The sequence below is a fragment of the Dermacentor andersoni genome, chromosome 2 (assembly GCF_023375885.2).
Source record: "Dermacentor andersoni chromosome 2, qqDerAnde1_hic_scaffold, whole genome shotgun sequence".
NCBI lineage: Eukaryota > Metazoa > Arthropoda > Arachnida > Ixodida > Ixodidae > Dermacentor > Dermacentor andersoni.
In genome coordinates this window covers 31,345,576-31,372,173 of record NC_092815.1, presented here as the reverse complement: position 1 = coordinate 31,372,173, position 26,598 = coordinate 31,345,576, and the positions used below count along the sequence as shown (strand labels likewise).

Genomic DNA, 26,598 nt, shown 5'->3' with positions numbered 1-26,598 from the left:
ATGGCCACCGGACAAGCAATGCAAGTGGCAAGCCCCAGTCGTGCCGTGCCCAAGATGTCACCTGCCATCCGCGTAAATGCCGCCAACGCCACGCTGCTCCACGAACAGCCTTTAAGCATCCTGCCACGGATTATGTTCGGTAGCTCTTTGTTCTGTCTCTGCGTCATGTTCGTGGTTGTGATGGGAACGTTCAGCAACTGGCCCACACGAAACGAGCTCGAAGAAGACGACAGCAGCCTGCCGGGGGTCCAGGACAGCCGAAGTGCCGTGGTCACCGATGCCCCGAAACAAGCTGCGAAGGTCACGGCAGCTGCCTTGGAGGGCGAGGCAAGACGACGTCTCGCCAAGGGAAATGGAACAAAGGACACAGTCAGGGCGGTGAGTCGTCGAAGTGTTCGCCGTCAGTCTGTCTGTGTTTTGAGTGCGGCCAATGTCGCTTATCCGAGTAGCTATTTACACTTTGCGTGCTTACGTCCATTTTAGCACTATAATTTTTCAAATTTCCGTTTCGTTCTCTTCAGTTAAAGGTAACATTAAATATTTAGTTGAGCTTGAGTGGCAAATTATGTTGTTGTTTTTTAATAGCAAAAAGAAAGAAAACGTTGCAGAAACCATCGAAGATGATTGTCCAAGTAAGCGAATAGCTTATGCGGACCACAGGAATCAAATTAACACGAATACTTCCAAAGTATGCTCTTGAAGTCAATAACGGTGTTTGGTAATGGCGGCATAGATTATCGTCAACGGTTGCTGTGGTAGGTGTCATGACAGCTTGACGACTACGGTGTGATGACCTAGAATGACGACGATGGAGATCAAGGCGCGACGACAATGGCAGCATACTTGAGACGGCATGATAACAAAATCACGACCCTCGTGATGACGGCGCAAGGACGATGACAGGATGACGACAGCGTCACGGCGACAGCGTCACGACGATGGCATGACGACTACGCAGCTCCGCTTTCTTTTCCTCTCGCTTGCTCCATGGAGGCCAGATACTCCTCCGACTATTCTGTTTAACATCATGGGGATTCCACGCACTGCACTCCGTCTAAGTGGCTGTGGTGAAGTGCGTCACAACGCTCTCACGCAAAAACACGTGCGTCTCGAAGGAATAGTTGGCATTTGGCGACGACCACACCCAGCAGCTCGATGACACGAGGCCCCGTTCCCTTTGGCATCGGCATAAAAAGTCCGGCCACCGACCACGACGACGAGTGAAACAGCCACAGAAAGCTGCTCGTTTTAAAATTTTGCAGTGTCGACAGAAATCCCATGTGTTGAAAGCGATAGCAAGGTATAGCACTACGCTGAAGCAGCTCATACAGCGTTGCGAGGGCGACATGGTTGCGTGACGCAGCACGCGAGGCCATCAGGGTATCGAACCGGAACTGAACCGAAGACCGAAAACACCGTCATTATTGCTCAAACCGGAACGTTAAGATTTCTTTCACTCCGGAGCGGAACCGAAGGGAAAAGAAAATAACGGTTTTCGGTTCAGGTTGGCCACCTTTTCCGGCTCTCTTCATCCTTGCATTGCCTGCACTTGTGGCTCAACTATACTACCTCATACGTAAATACACACCATCTTCCCGCGGTTTTAATAGCAGCAGCACTGCTAGTATGATTTCTGGTGTATTGCGTCAGGAAGCAGACTTGGTGCTGTAAACGCGACAATATTTGCATCGCGTCGAATGCGTGGGCTCGCCAGATTGTGATGCATCGAAAGTACCTGACACAAAGTCACACGTGTACTTGCTGCTTGTGACTTGTTGATAATGACTGTGAACGATAAGCACTGACCTCTTGGTTAGTGCTGCAAATTAACAACAGGTTGTTCAGTGAAAAAGTCTCACTAGGCCGTCTATATACCAGACATATCAATGAAGCGAATCATCAAGGCTCTCAGAATATTTAGTCAACAGGGGTTATATTCAAGGCTGTCAACGGGTCTTTCGCATGCTACTGACTGTCCCCATCATTACTCCTCCACTGCGCTGTTTTTCTCCTCTTCTCTTTGAGCAGAGTAGCAAGTTGGCGCTCTCCTCTACGTTTACTCAATATATTGTCTTCTTTCTCTCTACCTCAATAATGGATCACTTCACATCGATTCAAGCACTGGTGTTGGATCTGCCAAATTCTTTTGTCACTACGTGCGGCCTGAAAAATAAAGAACATGCGTAATCTTTCAGTGCAGCTTCTCAGTAGCGTCGAGTTTTTGTACGAAAGGAATGTGTACTATCTGATACAATTGCGTATGGCACAGTGAATGTGAACCATGTTGGCCCGCGAAGCGCAGCCACCGAAGGAACAGGCCAAGCACGCCTAGTAGTAACGAACTCACATCTTTTATTCCTCGAACGCGACTACTGCGGTCACTTATATCTTGCCCGCTAGGCATGGCGCAGCAGCAACACAACAAAGGCAGCGCTGCTTGGAGGCGCTGCATTTCAGCAACTTTAACATTGTATCACTATCTTCCTGTAATTATTTTTCGGTTATGCAAATGAAATCGCACGGGTTTGAACTGGCTTGAACTATTATTTTCTCCCTCCGGACTTCAACGGGAACTGAGCTGTTTTCGGTGGACCGAAATGAAAACCGGGTCGAAAGAGAATTTACCGACCATTACGATACTTGAAATTTGAGCACAACTCTATATGAGTTTACTTTTCGCATTATATTGGCTGGCGTGAACAATCTGTCTCGTGAGGCACGTTGCGAACGGAGCGAAGTGTGGCGCGGCTGCCTCGCTAATCGGGAGATCGCGAGAAGCAGCGGTGGGTGACACGTGGGCGCGATTCACAGCAGGCGCCGCAGGTAGACTTCCCAGACGACGCGCGCTACTGTGGCGCCATCTCGTAACCATCGTCATCACTGTGCGCGTCTTGCGCGGCACCAGGCTTTCCTTCTCACGCTTTCGCCATACCCTCCTCCTCTTTTCCCGCCTCATGCTTCCGCTGCACCCTCCTTCTCCGCTTTTCTACCCACGCTCTCTTCGCTCTCGCCACTTTTTAAAGCCAAGCTTTCTTTGCCTCTTCTTCCAACTTTCCGGCGCTGCTGCTGCGATGGTCTTGCCGCGCGTGCCACTTAGTTTCTTGCAACACTACCAGATGGTGCTCGGCTTCGCACACCCCGGCCGGCACCGCCGCGACAGCGTTGCAGAGTTTGTGCGTGTGGCACGTGCTGTGATCGCTTTCCTATGCGACAAAAATGTAGCTGCTGGAGTGTGGAGCTCGCGTGCTGGGCTGTGATAGTGTAAGCATTACAATCGTTCATAGCCTGAAGAGAGCGCTTGGAGCTGGCGTGTCAACAGCGAGCTGGCCATGTGTGCAGAAGGAGCACCTAAACATGCGCCGGCGAAATGGCTCCGAAGCGTGCACTCAGCGCCGAGGACACCCAGGCCCGAAAGACGCATCGCGCGGAACAAGAGCGTCTTCGCTACGCAGCGAAACGGGGTGCAGACCGCGAATGCATGTATACAATGTATAAATAGAATTATATTTAATTACATGCAGCCCCATAATCCAATTAAAGTTTAGCACTTCTGCCACGACGTGATGTGTCATGCGAGGCAATGATAATGCTCAACCCTCTCAGACATTATGAATGACGCACAACAACGCCTCAAACAAACACGTCTACCTGTGTATTCTGTGCACTGCACAGATAAACAGCATTGGTGCACGCAAGATACCGTGTAATATCAACTGACCACTCTCGTATTGGACTAAACGCTGAAGAAATTACACATTCGCCGCCAACATCACCGCTAATTATCGTCAATCAAACCAAACGGCATACAAAGCTTCGCTTACATCGATTCCCAAAATGCATGAGATCAGCTGATTATTATTATTATTATTATTATTATTATTGCCCGCTGTGCTCTGCGTTCGCTCTTTCATCCGTTACGCTTGTTCACTCAGTTACGCTTAGCACGCCGACGCTCGACGCCAGAACGCGCACCTGAGATCTGCGCTCTAAAAAGTTTCGGTTCGACATTCTGGAGGCAATCGCTGTGGCGCAACAGATTCGGCTCCCATGGCAGCTGTCAGGCGTGCCTAGGACACTGGCTTGATAAGTAGCGCCGACAGCGTAGCTGCAGGCGTCGCTTTTCGGTGGTGCACGAAGACGGGCCTTTCGTGCTGTCGAGCTGTCACGTTTCTTGTTTACGCAACTTCTCAAGGTGCTAGCACCCCAAGATAGCGGCCACGAAGGTGTCAGTGCAAACCATCGATATCAAATGTCGCCATCCTAAATATATAAACGTTCCGCCACGTTGTCGCCACGTTGTTTGTGAGTTTCTTTAGCGCCCAGTTATGTCCTTGAGGCCCTAACAAGGAGGCAACGTCTCCTAAGTGGCCCAAAGCTAGCTAGAATTTCAGTTATATTTATAAATATTCGGTCAGTTCCAAGCGAAAATATCGTTCGTACCTAAAGAAAGAAACGGTTGAACGAGTGTAGACGTTACCTTTACCGGGAAGCGCTTACGCGATAACAATCATTACACTATAAGCAATGTTCCTCATGACAACACGATAGGATATAAATATCTGCGTGTATTTTTTACTGCTGATATAAGGTGAAACAGGCATGTAAACCATATTAGAAACAATGCCATTGAGGCTACGAGTTTTTTGAGACGTCACTTTGGCTGACTACTAAGGAAGCTTGAAGAAAATTTATATTTCACCCACGTGTGCTGTGTATTCAATTGTTGGGCCGTTTGATTGGATCTACACACTGCAGTGAGCTCGAAGAAAAATTTGAAAAGTGCAGAACAAGGCAATCGTACTTGTTCTTGGTAATTATGATAGGAGGCTTAGTATGAAGAGAGTAAAAAAGTTCTAAAGTGGCACAAATTGGAATAACGCCGTCAAATTCTTATATTAATTTTGCTTCATAATTTATATTGCCCAAGAACTGGCATCGGCAGAGAGTTGTATTATAAGCCGCCCGCTAATGGCTCTAAAATATGAGATCATGACTTGAAAGGGACGCCTATCGCTATTCCTTTCTTCTACTGTCAATAAAAGATTTTAACGTTCTGTCGCCCAATACTGTCAACATTATTTCTAATGATGATTTTTTCCATCCTTTTAGAAAATTGATTTAGTATTATTGGCTTCTTATTTTGAATTGTACACCCCTGCTGTAATACCTGCAATGGCGAAGCAGGTACCAAATAAATCAATATAATTAATAAACATACACGAATTAGCTATACAGTATTGATCGGCCACTTGTGATGCTGATAAATGCGATGCGTTAAATGTGATCCAAGTAGCCTCAGGGTTGCCTTCCGCACTTCTGACGAACCATACAGTCGTCATGCGTAAGAATTATTGCAATCACTCAGTGTTCCATAAAAGCGTCTCGACAGCTATTAGCTCAAAGGGCTTGCAAGGGCTAAAATATCAATTTTACGAAAAAGCAATGATACACTGGAACTATAGAGCCGGATTGAATGCATTACAATGGGAAGTCTTTTAATCAGGTGATAGACTTCATTTTTGAAGTTTGTGCTGCGTCAAAGCTGATGTTTTCGCACCATGCACGCTTTTCACCTCTATCGTCAAGCCGCAGTGTTACATGGTATTCTGCTGTCAGATGCTGTCATGTTCTTGCTTTCTAGCTTTCTTTTAGCACGCTTTTGTCCGCTATAGTTGACCTTCGGATTACACTACATGAACCTAATAAATAAACAACAAAAAAGCAGAAACAGGCCTACAGTGGGCACTAAATCCTCTCCCCTTTAGTTACGATGTACACATCTTTGTACGTGACTTGTTTTCACCTTTTCTGCCTAGTGAACTTTCTGCGTAATCGTTGTGACTCTATATTTCATTTCAATATGCTGAGTACTGTTCCACACGACTACTCTTCTGGAGGCACAACCATGTTTGACAGGTGTTCCACGTGCAGCAATGGCGAAATAAAAGTTTTTTTTTTCTTTATCGTAGTGCCTGTAGCGAACATTTAACCTGTATATGTGCTTTAAAGCCTGTGATCGAAGTATTTTTATTAAGCCAGCGCAAAGAACGCTGTAATTATGAAGACTCGCTAGAAAGTGCACGACGCTTCATCCTACTACCTTGTGTCTATTTCAATTGAGTATGCACTGCCCTGGATTAAGACTATGCAACTTCGACACATTCATCGGCAGGCCATCATAATTAGTGAATGAGGGAGCTGTGCTATATAACGGCTTATAGCGCTTTCGGAGCTGCGTATAAGCCTGTTCGAGAGAACGGAGACTTGACAAGCCAGAAAGTAATGCGAAAGTTGCGCGGGATCAAATCTCCGGCTAGCTCTAGGCGACATTATAAATTCGGCAACGTCTGCTACAGACCGGAATCCGTTACTCTCGCGCACCAGTTCAGAGCAAGCGCACTTAATCTCAACTACAGTCTCCAGTTGTCAGCGCAGCTCCTATACTGGGCTGCCAATTGGATGACGGAATAGCTGACGACAAAGCCGTGGTGAGCGAACACAGGCAACCAGCATGCGATAAGTACAAGCTTTGCGTTATCGTGGTTGTTCTTTCGTTCTTCCCGCCAGTTCGCGAAGCCCGCGACAAAAAATGGCTGCTTCCTAGAAGCGCTTTAAGTTATCGTAGATAGGTGCGAGTTATTGTATATCAGTAGGAATTGACTTCATTGTGACAAGTGGAACGAGACTACATTTCGAAATTTTCTTGTGCTTTTGCTGCACAAAATCAATGCACTTACGCAGAAACACAGCAGTATTCATGACGTCAGACTAATGTCATCGGCGCCGCGGGTGCTTTTCAGAAAGAGACGAAACTGCAGAAAAAGGGATAGGAAGGGATGTTGTACTTCCATTTCTCCTGCTAATAACCAGCCTGCTACCTTCAAAGAAATATTAGGATAGCGTTTTTAAACTATTATCTGCCAGTCTAAACCCATTTATGATATCTGTGTTATCTACTTTCAACCTCGGAACACTGCAACAATGACTGGGAAATATCAAGCACTAGAATCCCGTAATTAGCTTATAATAATCGGCATTGGCCGCGAGCGCCCATCACTCGGCAATCCAGTAAACAGAAGTAGTAAATTGGATTTCGCTGCCCCGATTGTCGACAGGTCTGCAACAGATTCTCGTTCACGTACTGTGCCGAAGGCATGAGCGGGGGCCAGCGGCACTACTACGATTGGACGATCGGATTGTGCGTGCCCACTTCGCACGACTTACAGTTCTGGTGCAACCGAGGCCGCAACCGGTTCGCTTCTCTCGAGCATTGCCGGCGCCGCTGCGTAACGAGGAAGCCGCCTTCCAGGCAGTGTTCTTCGCCGACCTCTTTCACTGTTTGCTCCAGGCAAGTAAGATTAACAACACTTTTTTTTTTGCCACAACACGAATTGCAGAGTGTGCGTTCATCCTAACTTGATTCGCGCGGACTTGGCTGCAGACGTATACCCCAATCAATTTCGAAGCATTCCTTGGCACGCAGCCACGATTAGATGTATTGCAAAGAGGAAATGGAAGTCCCCTGTATAACTTGGGAGTAGTCAGAAAGACTTGAAAAGGACGTAAAAAAGAAGCAACAACTAAAGGAACAGTCGATTTGATAAAAGGTGGCGGGAATATTGTACTAGAAGATATTGCAACCCTTTATACCCAATGCCTGATGACTTCATATGTAGGAGAGATTTGTAAAAATAGCAACACAATTTTCACAGGAAATCAGACCTTACAAAACTGAATAAATATATGTTCATTGCCTTTCTTTAAGTATTACACAAAATATTTACGAAAGTAACATTAAATAACCTTAGGTCTCCTGGTTAGACCGGAGAAGCAGTTCACAACTCTGTAGAATATAATAATCCGATCCATGTATTGTCATCATTGATAAACAAAGTTTTCGATTCAGAAGAGATACCAGTGGCCGTGCAAACATTGCGTGGTGAAAGAGTAGAGAAAGCATACTTGAAGATCTCGAGAAATATCTACAACATTCCACAGCTTTCATAGACAACAATAGCAGAGACGAGCCAGCGAGGAAAGTTGTAGGGCAAAGAAACACCGTCTCCACAATAATATTCGCTGCATGATTTCAAGAAATATTTGAGATACCAGATTAGGAAGGATTAGGGGTAACGAGCAGTGGAAACCTCTCAGGGAACATAATCAGCATTACAAATAAATATTTTATTCTGGAGTTCAGTATTTTAAAACTGCACGGTAAATCATGAGAAGTGGCGTAGTGTAGGGCTCTGAATTAAATTTTACCAACTCGAGTTCTTGAACGCACAACTTAATATAAGTGCTCGAGCGTTTTTGTATTTCGTCCCTATCGAAATTCAGCCACCGGGGCGAGTTCCTCATTGTATCATCGAGGATTATTATTATTATTATTATTATTATTATTATTATTATTATTATTATTATTATTATTATTATTATTATTATTATTATTATTATTATTGCAACTATATGGACACTCCAAGCGCATTTTTGCCGTCGCCGTCGGCTTCGCCATGGTGTTCCGTATAATGTCGGAGGGCGATAACACCGTCGCTGCGCGCCGTATGGCATATGTACGAGAGAAAGTACGCGAAGGGTGCCGCCGATAGCGGCTCGATCTGGCGCGCGCGAAGGAGTAAGGCGGGGTGCAAACGCGCCGTCTTCCGTCGCGCGAAAGGCCATGGAAGGAGGGGGCAGGGCGGGGCGGCGTTGGGTTCGGGCAGAAACTGCGTATTTCGCCACCGGGCGCAACGGGAACTTATGATCGCGGCTCAAACTCGCGCGCAAAACGGAATAAAGTGGGGAGGCAGCGCGAGAAGGAAGGGGGGGGGGGCTCTTACTCAATCAGCAAGTGTGTTCTTTGCGTTATCTTGAAAGCGATTTGCATACGGCTCATAGCTTTGTACGTGCTGTTTTCTGTGCGCTGTTTTCGTGGAAGCGACACATAGCACGAAAATCACTTCGCTCGCTGCTGCTGCTACTGCCGCGCTCGATCACGCCAGCGTTTTGACAGAGTCCGCGGTCATCGAGTGTGATGCGTTCATATTTGTCTGTGTGCGCTGACATCATGCTTGTTAATTCAGTTAGTAAGCGAACGTTTGCAAGCTTATACGGCCTATAAAACTACTATCCTTGCTTCGCATAACTGTCTACCAACTTGCTATCGCAATCGATGCTTCCGCTTTCCGGCGAAACTTCGACTTTTTATTACCATTGCTAGCTGCTCTGGCCAGCGTCGTCTGGTCCAAAAATTAAAATGAAGAACGCGTCAGCGCAAATACTGTAACTTTCTTTTTCGTCAGCGGAAGTTAAGAGGTTTATCGCGACGAACAATCCCTTTTTCAATGCTGAAAGTACTCCGCATTTTTCGGATTCACTGGAAAGCACTTGCACAAAAGCCGAAGAGCGAGCTTGAGCGACCACGACCAGCATGGCAAGATACGCCGGGAAGCAGGCGGCCATGTGTTATATACTATATTTTAGCTTCCAACAGCCTTTCATGGTTGGCACTGGCAGGTTTCCCCGTGTAAGCCAGTTTCCGAAGCGCTCTGACAAGCAGCACCACGCCGCCATCGCGAACGCTTTGTTTCACATGCGTTACGAGTTCAAGCGCCAGCTGCCGCAGCGACCACCAGTCTTCCGAGTAGCGTTACTGATTGAACACAACGCTTTTGTAGCTTCCTGCCTGAACTTCCGAGTGTCGATGGCGCAAGAGGCACGTCACACTCCCCTGCCTCGCTGCCAGTGCGTTCATCTGCAGCGTAGGAACGGACAACGGGAATGGTTTCAGCGGCAGTGCGGCTGAAACTGCAGACAATATTCGCAACATGCAACATACGTTTTGCACATGAAACGGGCAAGCTAAGCGGCGTTAGGTGTTCAGCTAAACATGGCGAGTGTGTGGAAAGCCCTTGGCCGTGACACACGTGCTTGAATGGAGGAAGAATTCGTGCAAACCGTGACAATACTAAATTACTTTCAATTAAAGGTTACTACGCTTCGAATTAAAAAGACACTGCGGCCTTAGGGAGAAGCCCCCAGATCACCTGCGTGTCTTCAAAACTCTTCAGACTATGCGCAAGCGTAGCCAGTTTAGCTGCTGTGCGCGCGGCTTCTGCGGAACTGCTAGTTCCTTAAAGCATCAGTGGAGGATGGAGCGAAGAGCTTTGCTACACAGAGGACTTTATGGTGTTGTGGCTAAAATACGAGCCCCTCTTTCTTGACCTGGAATTGGTTCTAACCACGCGCTCATTGCCCTGAAAACTTATGAAAATGAAGTACTTCAGTCTGCTTTCATTCAGATTCATTCACATTACATTTAGATTAAATTTCAACGTCCCTTTATTGTTTCATTGTACACTCGAATAAGCACACGCTTGTTGACGACGAATAAAGGACAAGTGAAATTATTGACGCGGTAAGGAAACGACAAATATCTGGCGCACGCGTCTGGGCAAAGCTGATCGATATTTTTATTACGTTTATTACGCGCAAAGTCAGCTTGTCCACCCGAACAGGATTCAAGAGCGTTCTGTCAGGCTTGCACTTTCGATGATGCCTGAGATATGTAACGTTGCAGGTTCAGCGCTGCTATAGCATCGCTCCGTCTGCGTTGGTCAATCTAAGTTTGCTTGGCCGATCCACCCTAGTCAATCGTGCTTCTTCAAGCACGCTCGAAAGGTTCAGTTCATGTCGAGCTTAATTATAATCTAAATCGTGCTTGTTACAGTTGCACAATATTATTGCCTTCGGTGTCCTTGAAAGAACTGCGTCTTCGGGGTCACGCAGGCGCGACATGAAGCATGGCCTGTGGTTCTGGGACGGCGACAGCTGCGTCGGGTGGAACTACAACCGCGGCAACTGCATGGTCTCGCGGGGCCGCGAGCTCACGAGCAAGGCCGCTTGCATCGAGGCCTGCCAGCCGCTCGCGAACGGCACCCAGAAGCCGGCGGACCCGACGCTGTGCAGCGCCACCAGGTCCGCACGCTGCACGCCCGCCAAAATGCGCTTCCCGTTCTTCGCGGCGCGCAAAGGCGGCGACCACTTCGAGTGCGTCGAGGCCAGCGCCGAGCGCCTGCAGCGCCGGCTGTGCCTCGGCCCCGGCAACAACTTCGACACGATCGAAGCGTGCGACACCGCGTGCAAGCGCGGCAGCAGGGAAAAAAATCGACTGTAATACAATTGTGTTTCGTTCTTTGTGTGCTTCACTTCGCGCGGCGAACATTGTTTTAGCGTCATAAGTGTTGACGTTCGGCCTTGTTGGTAAGACATAACTTGTTAGGATTGTTGCAGCGCACTGACAGCGAGGAAAAGCAAATGGACGCACACAAGCGCTTGTACGCATCCACTTGCTTATCCACACTGTCAATGCGCTTCAACAATCGTTAAGTATATGTCATTTTAGCGCCAAGCATAGCTTTACAGCGAAGCTGTTAACCTATCTCTGGTAGGCATTATTTCGTGTCCGTCCGTGAACAGTCTCCGTTTCGCCCGAAAGGCGACGCATCGATTGCGATAGAAAATTAGTGGACAGTTATACGAAGTAAGGATGGTAGTTTTATCGGCCGCATAAACTCTGAAACATAGGCGCACTAACTGAATTAACAAGCACGGTGTCACGCGCGCACAAGCAAACATGAACACATGTAAATTGATGCCCGCGGAAACTCGCAGTCAAAACGCTGGCGTGAGGAAGCACGGCAGCAGCGCATTCGTGCGGTCCATCGCTTCAACGCTAAGTCAGCGCCGAGAACACACAGCACGCGCCCAGCTACGAACCGCCTACGCCCCCCAACGCAGATCGTTCTCAAGATACGGCCGCGCGACCACGCGCATCCGCCACATGCGCAGTTGCTGCCGGAGAAGAACGCCGCACCCTCCCTCTCTCCCCTCCCCCCTGTACCTCACAACAATGGGTGCCTCGCACGCGACGGAAGACGGCGCGCTTCCTCCCCGCTTTCGTCTCTTTCGCGGGGACAACATTGAGCCGCGATCGTTGGCTCCCCTCGCACGCCTTCACTCGAACATACAGCGTAGGGTGTGCGGCGACGGTGTTATCGCCCTTGGACTTTATATGGAATCTAACAGCGACGGCAATGCCGACGCTCACGCCGACGGGCTGACGCTTAGAGTGCCCATATAATTGCTATCACAATAAAATTATCATCAGCAGCAGTAGTTCATACCCCTCTAAGCAAGCAACAATGCAATGGCTCATCACCTTCGTAACGCAGAGCCTGCAAAAACTCAGAAAAGTGCAGCGGACAGTGCAAACATTCATCGGAAACGCGCGTACAAAGTACAGAACAGCGCAAGTTTCAAAAAAAGACAACCTTAAAACAGCATGCGCCCCTGAGCAGTAGTAGGGGTTTTGCAACAGCTTCGCTGGACATCCAATTCCGCGGGGCCAGCTTTCTTCCGCTTGCTTATTTAATTATTATTGACACGTTGTATGGCAATGTATAGGAGATTAGAAAATAAAAACGCGAGAAAAGCTAATAATTAATGCTCCAGCTCTTATTGCATAGAGCACAAAGTAGACAAACCGCAAAGTGTTTTTACCCCTTATGTTTCAAATACCTTCACTCGCCATCCATGCTCGTATAGGAACGTTTAAATAAAGTAAAGAAAGAAAAAGAAGCGCATGGCCCCACGAAGATGAGAGTGAATCTCAGCAACCCTTATTTTTGACATGCCGCCGCTTCATTATTCTACGGAAAAGATTTTTAGAACCCTTCCAAAATCTTGGCTTGAATTTGACTCTTCCTGCAATTCTTTCCTTTGGGGCTGCCGTCTTGTGTACAGCAACAGGAACGTTTGTGAAGCGCTCTGCACCTTTCACCGTGAGACAAAAAGAATTGCATGCTAGAATTCTTCTTAATACTTCTGTGCTCACATAATTCTTTCTTTATGTAATTCTTAGATAACTGATTATTCATATCTGTAACAGGAGACACTTTAAATCCCGTTTGCAAGATACTTATCTCATTTCACCTTAATTTATTTAAAAAATTGATAACTGTTTTTTCACCGCCCGATTCATGGCCGATCCCTCGGATTGGGCTGCCCCATTTTAGTGGGAAACAAAAACAAGATAAGACTATTGTGGAGTCCTAATATGCTGGCGACAAAAAACTCGCAAGATGCATGGATCGATATAGCATAAGGATGCCGGCAGGCGTAGTGCCCCTCCTGGTGGCCAGTTGCCAGCTAGCTCTCTTCCTCTTTTCTGTGATTGTTTTTATGAGTCAAACCAAATAGCATAATAAATAAAGGATACAATTCAGCAAGTCGAAGTAACTTATTAAATGGCTTACCCCCTCCAACCTCCTCTTGGCTGTTTGCCCCTGCAGGCAGTCAGATCTTAAGAAGGCGGCTCCAAATCTAGTTGACTTCATCTGTCCGCATTTTGTGTAAAGTTTTTCGTAAACTATGTGCTTACTTACTGCACTGCCTTCATGCGCGTGTATTAGGGGAACGGTGCAAGCACTACCATCTGTACTTATTATGCACTTCAGTTCTTATACAATACGACACAATTAGCCATAATAATGGTGCTCATTAGTTAATGAGTGTTAACACTCTATAACAGCGCTGTGTGCGCGCGGTTCTTCCCTTGTGTCCCGCCTCGAAGCGCTGTTTTTTCTGTGATAATGAACCAACTGTCCCGTCAGTCAATCCTTGTAAAATTGATTAACAATTGCAATAAAGTGGACTGTTTGAACGAGATAGCACATGTGAAAGTAAAGCGAGTACTAAAAACAAAGTACCCAAAAGGCAACAAACCTTCCTGACCTCAGGTAAGAGGTTAAAAGAGAAAATGCTCCAATTCCTGCGCAATGCACAGCTACATGTTTTTAATTTATTTTTGTTTTCATGCTGTGCGGCTCTTCCTTCGCATAAAAAAAAAAAGAATATTTGCCCTCAGTTCAATGTATCTCAGAAGTGATCCAAGGGGACGACTGAACGGTTTGTTTCGACGTCTGCAGTGCGTCTTCGGTTGTATCGATGTGGCGAAAACGGGCGTGCAAATTAGTACACATGCCCGAATAAAATGCAAGGCAAAATAATTCACCTCTTAGCTCCTGCGGCTTCTGTGGCAATTGCGTTTTTCACGAGATCGTATTGCGTAGCGTGAGTTCGCGTGCTCACTTTTCCACCGTGGTGGCCAATTTACGATGGAGCAGAATGTAAAACTATCCCATGCTCTTCTGTGCGTGCTAAAGCACCCCACGTGGTGAAAGTTAGCGCGGAGCACTCCAGTGCGAATCTCGTAACTCGAGTGCTACATTGCGATAGGAAACACAACCAATCACCAGTGGCATTATATAGTTCCCCAGCGATCCCTTCTTTTTTTTACTGAGGACTCTGTCACGCTTGCAAACACGTTTTCCGACATTGCGCACAGACCATGTGTTGCTGACGGCCCCTGCCACGGATAAGAAACAGCGATGGTCGGAAAAGGTACTTTTTTGTCATGTCAACTGCTGCTCAGATGTGACAAAGCCGCCGAAAGCCCTGTACAATACATGTCAGCTAATGATCATCAGCGCATTTCTTTCACACAATTAGGGAATGCGAAGCAACAAGTCCTTTTTTTAACCTTACAAGTGTACCGAACAAATACCTTAATTTGCACAGGACACAAGACTCTAGCTTCAATGTGACCTCCACGGAAAGTAAACAAGCTCTCTATTCGTCGCAAATAATGTACTCTGACTCTGTTTACCTTCACGCGTGCAAGAACCCCCTTTTCACAGCGTATACGCAAGCATGTCACGTTGTTGCTGAAAACGTTTTATTTATAATAAACTGGTACGGACGCCGTATATACAAAACTGTTGGTGGTGTTCGTACCCGTAGTAGACATTTTTCCATAGCAGGGCTGAAAAGTGGGGGTCGATAGATTGAATTATTGAAGTTATATTCCGCACGCTCACGTCTTACCGCTGTTAAAGAAAGTTGTGTTCCACAACTGCTCTCTATTCATTTGTCGCTGCCAGAAGACGGACCCGTTAAAATGTGTTGAGGCTTAGTTCATCCATTTGCGTTCTTTCATTAGTGTTCTTTAAACTTGAAAGACCCATGAGATATTCGGCATGAGAGACACAGTGTTAGCACAATTAAGGCTTTGACGACGCTATTTTGTTCGAGGTGTCATTTTTGTTTGTATTTTACGAATTTTGTACTCTCAGCGTTGTAGAAGATTGTGCAGCGATTTCATTCACAGTCACATTCACAGTTTTTTTTTTTATTATGACGTTCTTATATTCCGTCTTTCTACATTGCTTAGTTCCGCACTTTCCGTATACTTGTTATTAAAGCTATGGGCAAGACTGACCCTTATTCGGGAGCTTCGACAACATTCGTCATTTTCAACATTCAAGAACCATTCATTTGCGTATTCACTCTAATAGTTATCCATACACCACGACCGCGACCACTCATTTGACCTTACGTACATCATGATACTTGTCACTCAAACATATATAGTAGACGCTGAGCATTAAAATAAGTTCAAACGCATGTTTATTTACGGTAGATTTTGCATAATACAAAAACATACACACATCACTACATAAAAATGCAACGCTAGCTAGACGTTCCAAGCCAACGAAATAGTTGGGCCTACACAAGGCACAGACTTGCCATGAATACTTTGTTTAGCGCAAAACAGACACAAGAAAGACGACCAGGACAAGGCGCTACTCTCAACTGACATCATTTTATTGCGTCACTCCTTTATAGACCGCTCAAACTAGAGGAACATGCGCAGTGAGCACCATGCGGTAGAGCCACCAACATCCGATCCCAAGAGCGCATTCATGCGAGAGAATCTAAAAACCAAATTCAGCGCTGTACAAGGTTAAGGAAGGCATACTAATGCACTGTGACCCCAATGAATGAATGAAAAATGCTTCCGATAACTCTCGGGCGGTGGTGTCACGGCTGTTTTCCAAAATCGTGGTATCACGAAACATGGGTTTGCACTTGCATTTTTTACAATGCTGAGCCAAATGGGAACCTGTGCCTGTTGGTATGGATCGCTCATGTTCTCTAAGGCGCTCGTTCACGCAGCGGCCTGACTGCCCTACATACACTTTGCCACATGAAAAGGGAATCATATAAACCACACCGACGCTGCATTCTACAAACTTCACCTGGTTCTTTTCACAATCAGGTATTTTACTTGTTTTAGAAATACGGCTGCACAACATTGACAGTTTCTGAGGAGCGGAAAACACTACCGGAATTTGGTATCTAGTGGCGACATTCTTTAGATTGTGAGCCACTCTGTGGCAATACGGCACAACTTCAGGCATCTTCTTTTGTGTGATGCAGTTACTTTTGTGCCGCTTCCCTTTCAGTTTCTGAAGCAATACCTCCGAGACTGACGTCGCCACCACACTTGGGTAACCAGCAGCCTGCAGCCTATTTAACTGTGCAATGAAACTCATGTTCGCAGAGTGATGACAAGATTTCATTAAGGAAGATTCTAAACACATCAAAGCAATGGCGCGTTTCACACTTTTTGAGTGCGCAGACGCGCAAGGCAAAAGTTCCTTACGTGCAAGTGGCGAGTACATCCAATAGGCGTGGCCTGTTCGTAAGGATAGCTGCAAATCTGAAAACTGGAGTTTACCGTCCCTAGATAGCTCATTTGTGAAAGTTAAACCTTTGCCATTGTCATTCAACAGAGTTAAAATATCAGCTACCGTCACGGAGCATTCGTTGTTAGTCTGTTTTATCGCAACAAGAAAATCGTCAACATATCTAAAAATTTGAACCGAGTCATTGTTTAAGGCACTCTTAAGAGCGCGGTCGACAAACGATAAAAAAATATTACAAAGAGCAGGCGCCACACATGAACCAATACACACAACATTTTTCTGGATAAAAAGGTTATTTTCGAACCGGATAAAAGTTGCACTTAAATAAAATTCAAGAAGGGACATGAAACTTTCCGAAGGCAACCCGGTCGCGTTGCGAAAATCTACCTCGCCACTTTCTTCGATGCACTCATCACACTGCGAAATAGCTCATAATGCGGTATTGAATAGTAAAGATCTTCGACGTCAACAGAAAAAATGTCGGCTACTGAATGGTTGTCTTCCAGAAAGGAAACAACATCGAAAGAAACCTTTATGCCATAAGGATCGTCAATAGTTAAATGCTTCAACTGTTTTTGCAAAAAGCGGCTAACCAAAACCTGCCAACAGTTGTTTTCACTGACTATTGTACGGAAAGGCACATCCGGTTTGTGGGTTTTCTAGTGAAAAAAACCTCTAGAGCAAGTACCTTACATTGTTTTACATCTTTCACAATCCGTTTGCACATTTTGTAGCGCACCCCTCATTGCCAACACATACAATCTCACTGGAGAGGTTAGCCTAGCGGCAGGCCTGGCGTGCTCTTCCAAGTGACGTTAGATGGTGATACATGGAAGAAAGGGAGCGAGATCAAAACCAAACATAGCACACGCACTAACACATCAGCATCATGACCGTCACCACTAGATTGTCTTTATGTCCGCTGCAAGACGAAGGCCTCTCCTAGCGATCTCCAATTATCCCTGCCTTGTGCAAGCTGATTCAAACCTTGCGCCTGCATATTTGCCAATTTCATCACCCCACCTAATTTTCTGCCTTCTTCGACAGCGTTTCCCTTCCCTTGGCACCCATTCTGTAACTCTAATGGTCCATCGGTAATGTGCCTTACGCAATACATGGGCTGCCCATCTCCACTTTTTATCTTAACGTCATCTAAAATATCGGCTATCCCTGTTTCCTCACTTCCTGTCACCTAACTTTACACTTAAATTTCTTCCTTCCATCGCTTTTCGCGCGGTCCTTAACTTGTTCTGGAGCTTCTTCGTAAATTTCAAATTTTTTGCCTTTGTGTAAGCACCGGTATAATGCAATGACTGTACTTTTATCTTTTCAAGAACACTGGTAAGCTTCCAGTCAGGATTTGGTAATGCTAGCCGTATGCACTCCAACTTATTTTATTCTTCTGTAAATTTCCTTCTCGTGATCAGGGTCCCTGTGAGTAATTAACCTAAATAAACGGCCTTTGCACACGCCCTAGAGGCTGACTGGGGATCATGAATTTTTCTTCCCTTGCCAGGCTACTGAAACTTGCCTTTGTCTTCTGCATATTAAGTTTCAACCCTACTCTTAAACTCTTTCGGTTAAGGTCCTCAACCATTTGTTGCAATTCATCCCAAGTGTTGCTGAACAGGACAGTGTCATCTGCAGACTGAAGGTTAATAGTTGAGATATTCGCCTTTGATCCTCACTTCTAAGCATTCCCTGTTTACTAGCTTGAATAATTCTTCTAAGCATGCAGTGAATAGCACTGGAGAAATCGCGTCTCCTTGCCTGACCCCGTTCTTGATACGTAATTTTCTTGTTTTAACGTAATAGCGCTAAGTGCCTCGTATCGCAGGAAATATGGCGTCGGCGTCGCGCGTCCAGTGTCCACCATCTTTCCACGAAAAGTTATTCCGAACCAAGCATACCCAATCACACTTCTATCACCCAAGTTGGTCATACCTTGTCTTTCATTCTTTACAAAGCTATTCCTCAGAATTTTGAGAATGACAGCCCACAAAGAAATTCAATGAAAAAATAAAATACACGACATCGCATACCTCTTATGTCAGATATTCTGAGACTGAAATATTAAAATTGCGAAACAATACCAGCAGATTGGCCCACGCAAGAGGCCGCGTTTCTACCAGAAAGCTCGCCCTCGTACTCGCCGCCAGCGTTTCGCGGTAAACATTGCGGTTACATAAGCTGCAGTTGCCGGGAAGCGGGGAAAGCAGTCAGGGATCTTTGAATGCTATCGGCGTTCCACTCTCAAATGCGAAGCTTAAGCGTCCTCCAAATTTTTCTTGTGGAGAAGCAAGGTAGCTATGGAACCTTTGTAGATATTTCCCAATATATTCAAGTATACCGCCTGTACTCCTTCACTGCCCAATGCCTTCATTTCTGCTGGTACCTCTACTGAATCAAATGCTAGCACATACTCTAACACATCTCAGCATCATCATCATCATCATCATCAGCCTGGTTACGCCCACTGCAGGGCAAAGGCCTCTCCCATACTTCTCCAACTACCCCGGTCATGTACTAATTGTGGCCATGTTGTCCCTGCAAACTTCTTAATCTCATCCGCCCAACTAACTTCCTGCCGCCCCCTGCTACGCTTCCCTTCCCTTGGAATCCAGTCCGTAACTCTAAATGAACATCGGTTATCTGCCCTCCTCATTACATGCCCTGCCCATGCCCATTTCATTTTCTTGACTTCAACTAGGATGTCATTACCTCGCGCTTGTTCCCTCACCCAATCTGCTTTTTTCTTATCCCTTAAGGTTACACCCATAATTCTTCTTTAAATAGCTCGTTGCGTCGTCCTCAATTTGAGTAGAACCCTTTTCGTAAGCCTCCAGGTTTCTGCCCCGTACGTTAGTACTGTAAGACACAGCTGTTATACACTTTTCTCTTGAGGGATAATGGCAACCTGCTGTTCATGATCTGCGAATGCCTGACAAACGCACTCCAGCCCATTCTTATTCTTCTAATTATTTCAGTCTCATGATCCGGATCCGCCGCTACTACCTGCCCTAAGTAGATGTATTCCCTTACCACTTCCAGTGCCTCGGTACCTATCGTAAACTGCTGCTCTCTTCCGAGACTGTTAAACATTACTTTAGCTTCCTGCAGATTAATTTTTAGACCCACCCTTCTGCTTTGCGTCTCCAGGTCAGTGAGCATGCATTGCAATTGATCCCGAGCTACTAAGCACGGCAATATCATCAGCGAATCGCAAGTTACTAAGGTATTCTCCATTAAATCTTATCTTCAATTCTTCCCAATCCAGGTCTCTGAATACCTCCTGTAAACACGCTGTGAATAGCATTGGAGAGATCACCCGCCGTGGTTGCTTAGTGGCTATGGTATTGGGCTGCTGAGCACGAGGTCGCGGGATCGAATCCCGACCACGGCGGCCGCATTTCGATGGGGGCGAAATGCGAAAACACCCGTGTACTTAAATTTAGGTGCACGTTAAAGAACCCCAGGCGGTCGAAATTTCCTGAGTCCTCCACTACGGCGTGCCTCATAATCAGAAAGTGGTTTTGGCACGTAAAACCCCATAATTTTTCAAAGCATTGGAGAGATCGTATCTCCCTACCTGACGCCTTTCTTTATTGGGATTTTGTTGTTTTCTTTATGGAGAACTACGGTGGCTGTGGAGCCGCTTTAGATATCTTTCAGTATTTTTACATACGGCTCGTCCACACCCTGATTCCGTAATGCCTCCATGACTGCTGAGGTTTCGACTGAATCAAACGCCTTCTCTTAATCAATGAAAACTATATATAAGGGTTGGTTATATTCCGCACATTTCTCTATCACCTGATTGATAGTGTGAATATGGTCTATTGTTGAGTAGCCTTTGCAGAATCCTGCCTGGTCCTTTGGTTGACAGAAGTCTAAGGTGCTCCTGATTCTATTTGCGATTGCCTTAGTAAATACTTTGTAGGCAACGGACAGTAAGCTGATCGGTCTATAATGTTTCAAGTCCTTGGCGTCCCCGTTCTTATGGATTAGCATTATGTTAGCGTTCTTCCAAGATTCCGGTACGCTAGAAGTCATGAGGCATTGCGTATACAGTGTGGCCAGTTCTTCTAGAACAATCTGCCCACCATCCTTCAACAAATCTGCTGTTACCTGATCCTCCCCAGCTGCCTTCCCGCTTTGCATAGCTCCCAAGGCTTTCTTTACTTCTTCCGGCGTTACTCGTGGGAATTCAAATTCCTCTAGATTATTCTCTCTTCCATTATCGTCGTGGGTGCCGCTGGTACTGTATAAATCTCTATAGAACTCTTCAGCCACTTGAACTATCTCATCCATATCAGTAATAATATTGCCGGCTTTGTCTCTTAACGCATCTAACAAATATACTCTAAGTCTAATTGAAGCCTATATTGAGGCTCGAAGGCATCACTCGTGGGAAATGTGAGCAGCAGATATCCTCAAGAAGCAATTGCTTATATTTCGCTAAACATTGTTGTCGCCTCACCATACTCCACAAATTCTGAGAATCTAAGCCTGAGTGTTATTTTTGTTTAAATATGTCTCCAACTTCTTTAATATGTTTTTTTTTTTGGTTGGATGTTTTCATATTTAAACACTTGTCTATCTTGCTTTTTTTCACTTGACGCGCGTTGAAGGGGAAATAATATCATTGTAAATAAGTATATCACGATAATTTTTAGCTTTGAGAGGAAGCTTTAGCTCGGGCTAATGTCAGAGCTATTTTCCTTGTCCTTGTCAGAGCTATTGGATGCGTTCGCCAAATCCGACGCGGCCTATTCAACTACATGTAAAACCCAAAAACTTTTTTTCTGAGATAACCCCTGGACCTATTTTAATAAAAGTTGTTGTATTTGAGAGAGAAAGTTCAATTATAGTGACTGCTGCAAGCGGAATTTTCATTCAGGGCCTAAATTTTGTTACGAGAGTTTTCAAAAATTTGAAAGATTGAAAACAATAAAAGCAAAAGTTCACAAATTAATAGCTCCGTATAAAGAACAGGCATCGCGGTTCTGTGAACGGCATCCGATACATCATTGAAAGCAGACAAAGTTGATTGTCATGTTATATCTTACGTGAATTTGTTACGTTGTTTACAAGGGGGCTGCAAAAACTGTATTTCCGTATTATTACATTTTTTTTTTAGATTCCTGTGTAACGTATCAATTTTGTCCGCTTTACGTGTACTATTAAATGCAATTTACAGAATTGTGGTACCATTTTTCATTGCTGACTTACAGAGATGTAAACTTCATAGTTTTGTTTTCTGAAAATGTTTTAATTTTGCCAATTTTTAATATAATATCGACGGCCTGAATAAAAAATTCGAAACCAACAGTAACTACGTTTTACGTTTTTCTTTTAAATGCAACAAACCTCGCCAAATTTGGTGCAGTGGTTGCCGAGAAAAGGGAATTCTCCTTTTACATGTATTTAGATAGGAGAACTCAAGCTAAAGCTTTCTCTTAATATTCTCATTATTACAATGACTACTATCCTGCCCCCCTTAATTCTCATTGTTCTACCGCTCACTTTTTGGCCAGCACCCCCCCCCCTCCTCTTTGTGGGTATGTGCCGAGGTCTAAGATCATCATCATCACTACACTACCCTCTCACAGGCACGCACTTCCACGCGGGCACCTGCTTTCAAAAGAAGAAGCTTCGTTCCTTTGCGCAGCTTGTGCCGTTCATCAAAGGATCAATACTACGATCAACTCCTCCGCTCTTCACTCTTCCGGGTCAGTCATGTCCTCAGGCGAGCGCAGGAAAATCGGCTCCCACGAAAGGTCATCCGTCGTTTTTAAAACAGAGGTAAAGCTAACAACTTATGCATCCCTCCAATGCTCAAGTACTGTCGTGCTTAGCCGCGGTATCCGGAAAAAGGTTCAATGCATGACACGCTTATCGTCGGCGATGCCACTATGTAAGGATAGTGCTTTATTGGTCTACCTAGTTCGAAGCTCATGGAAAACAGTAACATAACGGCGAGGATGCAGTCTACGGCGTTACTGACATGTGGCACTAGGTTCGAACATTCTTATACTGGATGTAAGATTATTATGTTCATTAACACGCTAAGAAAGTCAGCAGACATGAATTTTGAAGCATCCGATACTGCAGTAATGCGTCTCGCGCCATGGTGTAGATGACTCGCGAAAGTACCCCAACAGCTTAACTATGTACTCTCTCATATCTGCATGCAGGCTTTCCAGGAGCCCTCGTCGTCCTTACCGTACCCGCCGATCATCGAATCAAGGCAGCAGACCGACAACCCGCTTTCACTGCGACTGCTCCTAACCGTGGTGGTCATCGCCATTCTCGTCGCAGCTGTCGCGTTGGTCGCGACCAGAGTGGTACGGACCCAGAAAGGTGTTTGCGCCACAATCGCCTGCCGAGACTTCGCAGAATTGGCGCGGAGATCCCTGAACGAGACAGTACCTCCGTGCGAAAACTTCGGCCACTTCGTGTGTGGCCAGTGGAAGAAGCGCAACAGCGCCAAGGCGTCCACCCGCCACATGCTCTACGCGACAGCGCTGGAGACTCTCTTCAAAAGCCTGACTTCCGCGCATAATCTCCCGCGGTATCACAGTATGCGCGAGCAAGTCCGCGCGTTCTTCAGTAGCTGCAGCGCCGTGAGCCGAGGCGAGCGAGACGAGATAATCACCGTAAGAGGGTTCCTCGAAGAAGCCGGAATCACGTGGCCCCTCGTACCGTCCAACCCCGACGTGCTCGACACCATGCTGTATCTCGACTTGGAGCTCAACTGGCCCTCCATATTACAGGTTCGCGTAAAAAAAGATAAGCACATCTTCAAGGTCAGCATCGAGCCCGCCATGTCATTCAGAGAGCTGGTAAATCTGCGTGCCCGATTGAGCACGAGGGAAGAAAGACGGCACTATTTCGATGTGGTCTTCAGGCACTACGGTCAAGGCGTTCCGGAAGAACAAGCATACAGTCAAGTCGAGGAAGTAGAAGGTCTTATGGCGACGAAGCTAGAAAGCGTGATGCCGAGACACCACGAGAGCGCATCATTCGAAGAGCTAGACACTGACGAACTGTATAGAGACAGCTCAAACTGGACGGAGCGTCTCGCTAAGCGGATGAGAATACGAAGCAGCGTCAAGTATTACACGTCCAGCAAACCTTTCCTCGTCACGTTCTTCGAGCTTTGGTCACAACATGGGGACAGCAGGATGCACCTCTACCTTTCCTGGTGCGCCGTGCGTTTCACCGCTCCGTTCTCTAACCGAGAGCTGCTCAGAAACCACTACGGTCTTGACGCCGAAGACTTAATGCTCGGACAGAACTGCCTGTTTCTTTCCTACCAGATTTTCGGCGACACAATTTTCGCGGAGTTCAACGCCGAAGTTTTTACCACTGAGGTGCGGCAGGATGTGAGGGATCTGGTGCTGGCAGTGAGGAAGTCCTTCGCGCGTCGCTTAAGTCAGTCGGCCTTCACAGAGTCCACTTCCTTGGTTGCCAACTGGGGCACATTGGACCGGGTATTCTTTGTCCTGGAATGCCGTCGGCATTACGACCTTGAGCACGCTGCATCGCACTTGCCCGATATGTCGCACTCGTTCGTGATCAACTGGAGGATTATGTCCCAGACACTTCGAACCGTCAACGCCAGTCTAGGAGTTCTTGAAGAGGCCGTGCTTTCAGGCCGCAGCCTGTTCCGTCTCGACTGGAACATTAAGGATTTCATCTTGTCACCGTTTGCGCTCCTGTTTCCCATGTACGACGTCAAGTTGACGCCCGCGGTCAAGTACGGTGCCCTCGGAGACCAAATTGGTTTGGCTACGGCACAGCTGGCGCTCAACCATATTGAGCAACAGCCCTCCGCGCAGTTCGAACTGAGCCTGTCACGCCAGTGCGTCAAGCAGGCGTTCGAGAAGCACGCCGAATTGCCCAGCAACGCGATTGTGGAGCTGGCGTCCTTGTCAGAGCTATTGGATGCGTTCGCCAAATCCGGCGATGGTGACCTGCGCATTTCGGGTCTCGTCGACTACACGGCGCTGCAGACCTTCTTCATCGCCTGGTGCTTAATGCGATGTAGGGCTACCGATCTCTACCGCGACGAGGATGACCCGTGCTCGCCTGTCCTCCGGCTGTTCGAGGCATTTGCAGACGCCTTTCAATGCTCGCCGGAAACGTATATGAACGCCAAGACGAAATGCACTGTGCTTTGAGTTGCACAATTTGACAATTTAGCATACTAAACAAAACTGTTAGGTTTACTAAGTTTGATGTTTCTGGCTAGCAACATCTCGGATGTCCTAAATCTAGAGGAGAGTTTCGTCATGTTTTTTCTAGCTTGGATTAGTGCGAAGAGGAGTACACAGAAGCCATTTGTCTACTTATAGGTTATGCGGCCAGGCGGTCGCAAACTGTGAAGATAATTGTCGTCGTAATGTCAATATTTAATTAAATTCGATAATTACATTTTTGTTGACTGCAGTTAGCCTGTATGTTTATATTGAAAACTCGAAGGCGGTGCGATTTGGTGACTATTCCATTTTGTACAATTTTACTAACGCGCCTGTGTCGTGAGATATGCACGTCTGCAATTTCAGCCCAAGCCGTCTATTATGCACGGGAGGCCCCTCCCTAATGTGACGCAGTTGTTGTGCATGGCGCTCCGTCTGACAAGAATGTTGGGTGATAGGTGACGGTGATTACTTTCCTTCTCGGCCAGCGTTTCCGTTCTTGGCCAGCGAAACAGAAGAATGGCTGTGCGGGCGACGTGAGACGAGCCCTGTTTCTTTGAGCAATTGCTAGAGTGGGTGACAAGACGCCATGCCGCTTAAGACTTCTTATGCACTCAGGTGCAGCGATACTGCTCTGCTTCTTTGTATATATAATTATGGAAGCTTTGCAGAATGATTTAAATTAATGCCATCTCATAACATAAAGCGACAGCATCAGCTGCCATACATCACATTATTAACCAGTTTCGAGGGTGCCTTGCACATGTGTAAAGAAAATTTGCGACCCTGCATTGTGAGCGCTTAGGAAACGCAGGTTAATGGCCCGTATTTTCCGTCACCTTTTTAAGATTAGAACGCATCTACCAGCCCTCATAACAGAGCATAAAATTGTGTCAACGTAGTCAAATTCATACTTAGTTACACTCAGCTTCGATTCCGGCATTTCTTCGAAAGAAGTGGGAATAAAAGAACAAAAAAGAACCAGTACAGTGTAAATCCATGGCCTACATACAAACAAAACATACAAACATTTTAGAAATTTGCTTCAAATATATCATTGCTGACACAATATTTTCGAGTGATTTGAAATCTTGCTCAACTTAGAATTATGACAATCGCCAAGAAACCAACGGTTTAAAGGTGTTCGAAATGCTTGCCTTCCGCTGTAACACACCACATGAACCGCTTTCGCGTATAGTCGACAACTCTGCGCAGCATTTCCGGGTCGATGCTTCTACAGGCAGTAACTACTGTCATCTTCGTGTTGTTGACATCGGTGGGCTCAAGTGCGTAAACGCGACCTTTAACGTAGCCCCACAAAAAGAAGTCCAGTGGAGAGATATCAGGGGATCCCAGCGGCCAAAACATGTCTCCTTCGCGTTAGTTAGTTAGTTTAACCAGTTCTTTGCCGTGGAGGAGAAATATGGGGGGAACCGTCATGCTGGAACCAAACTTGCCGCAGTTCGTTGAGAGGGAGACTCCGCGCAAATTTATCGACCAGACCAGCAAAAATTTCGTACGCATAATTCTTTCCATCGAGGTTCCCTTCGAATAAGTGAGGGCAAATGATTCTGTCCCCAGGTATGCCACACCATACATTTAGACCACAGTGAATTTGGTGGTTGTGTTGCCGCAGCCAGTGAGGATTTCCTTGCGATCACTAGTGAGCATTGTGAATGTTCACTGTGCCGTTCCTGCAAAATTGAGCCTCATCAGTCTAGACCACTCTTTGTACGAAATCCTTATCCTGGTCAATTTTCGCTAGGGCCCAATTACAAAAGTCT

The 26,598-nt window shown here is 46.2% G+C and overlaps 1 protein-coding gene across 1 annotated transcript; it reads left to right on the top strand.

Moving 5' to 3' along the window:
• LOC140215819 (neprilysin-1-like) lies at positions 1–24,796 on the top strand. Its single transcript, XM_072286118.1, has 2 exons — positions 1–378; positions 22,808–24,796. The coding sequence occupies exons 1-2, from the start codon at positions 1–3 to the stop codon at positions 24,794–24,796; spliced, it is 2,367 nt and encodes a 788-aa protein (XP_072142219.1).
• Positions 24,797–26,598: the final 1,802 nt, after the last annotated feature.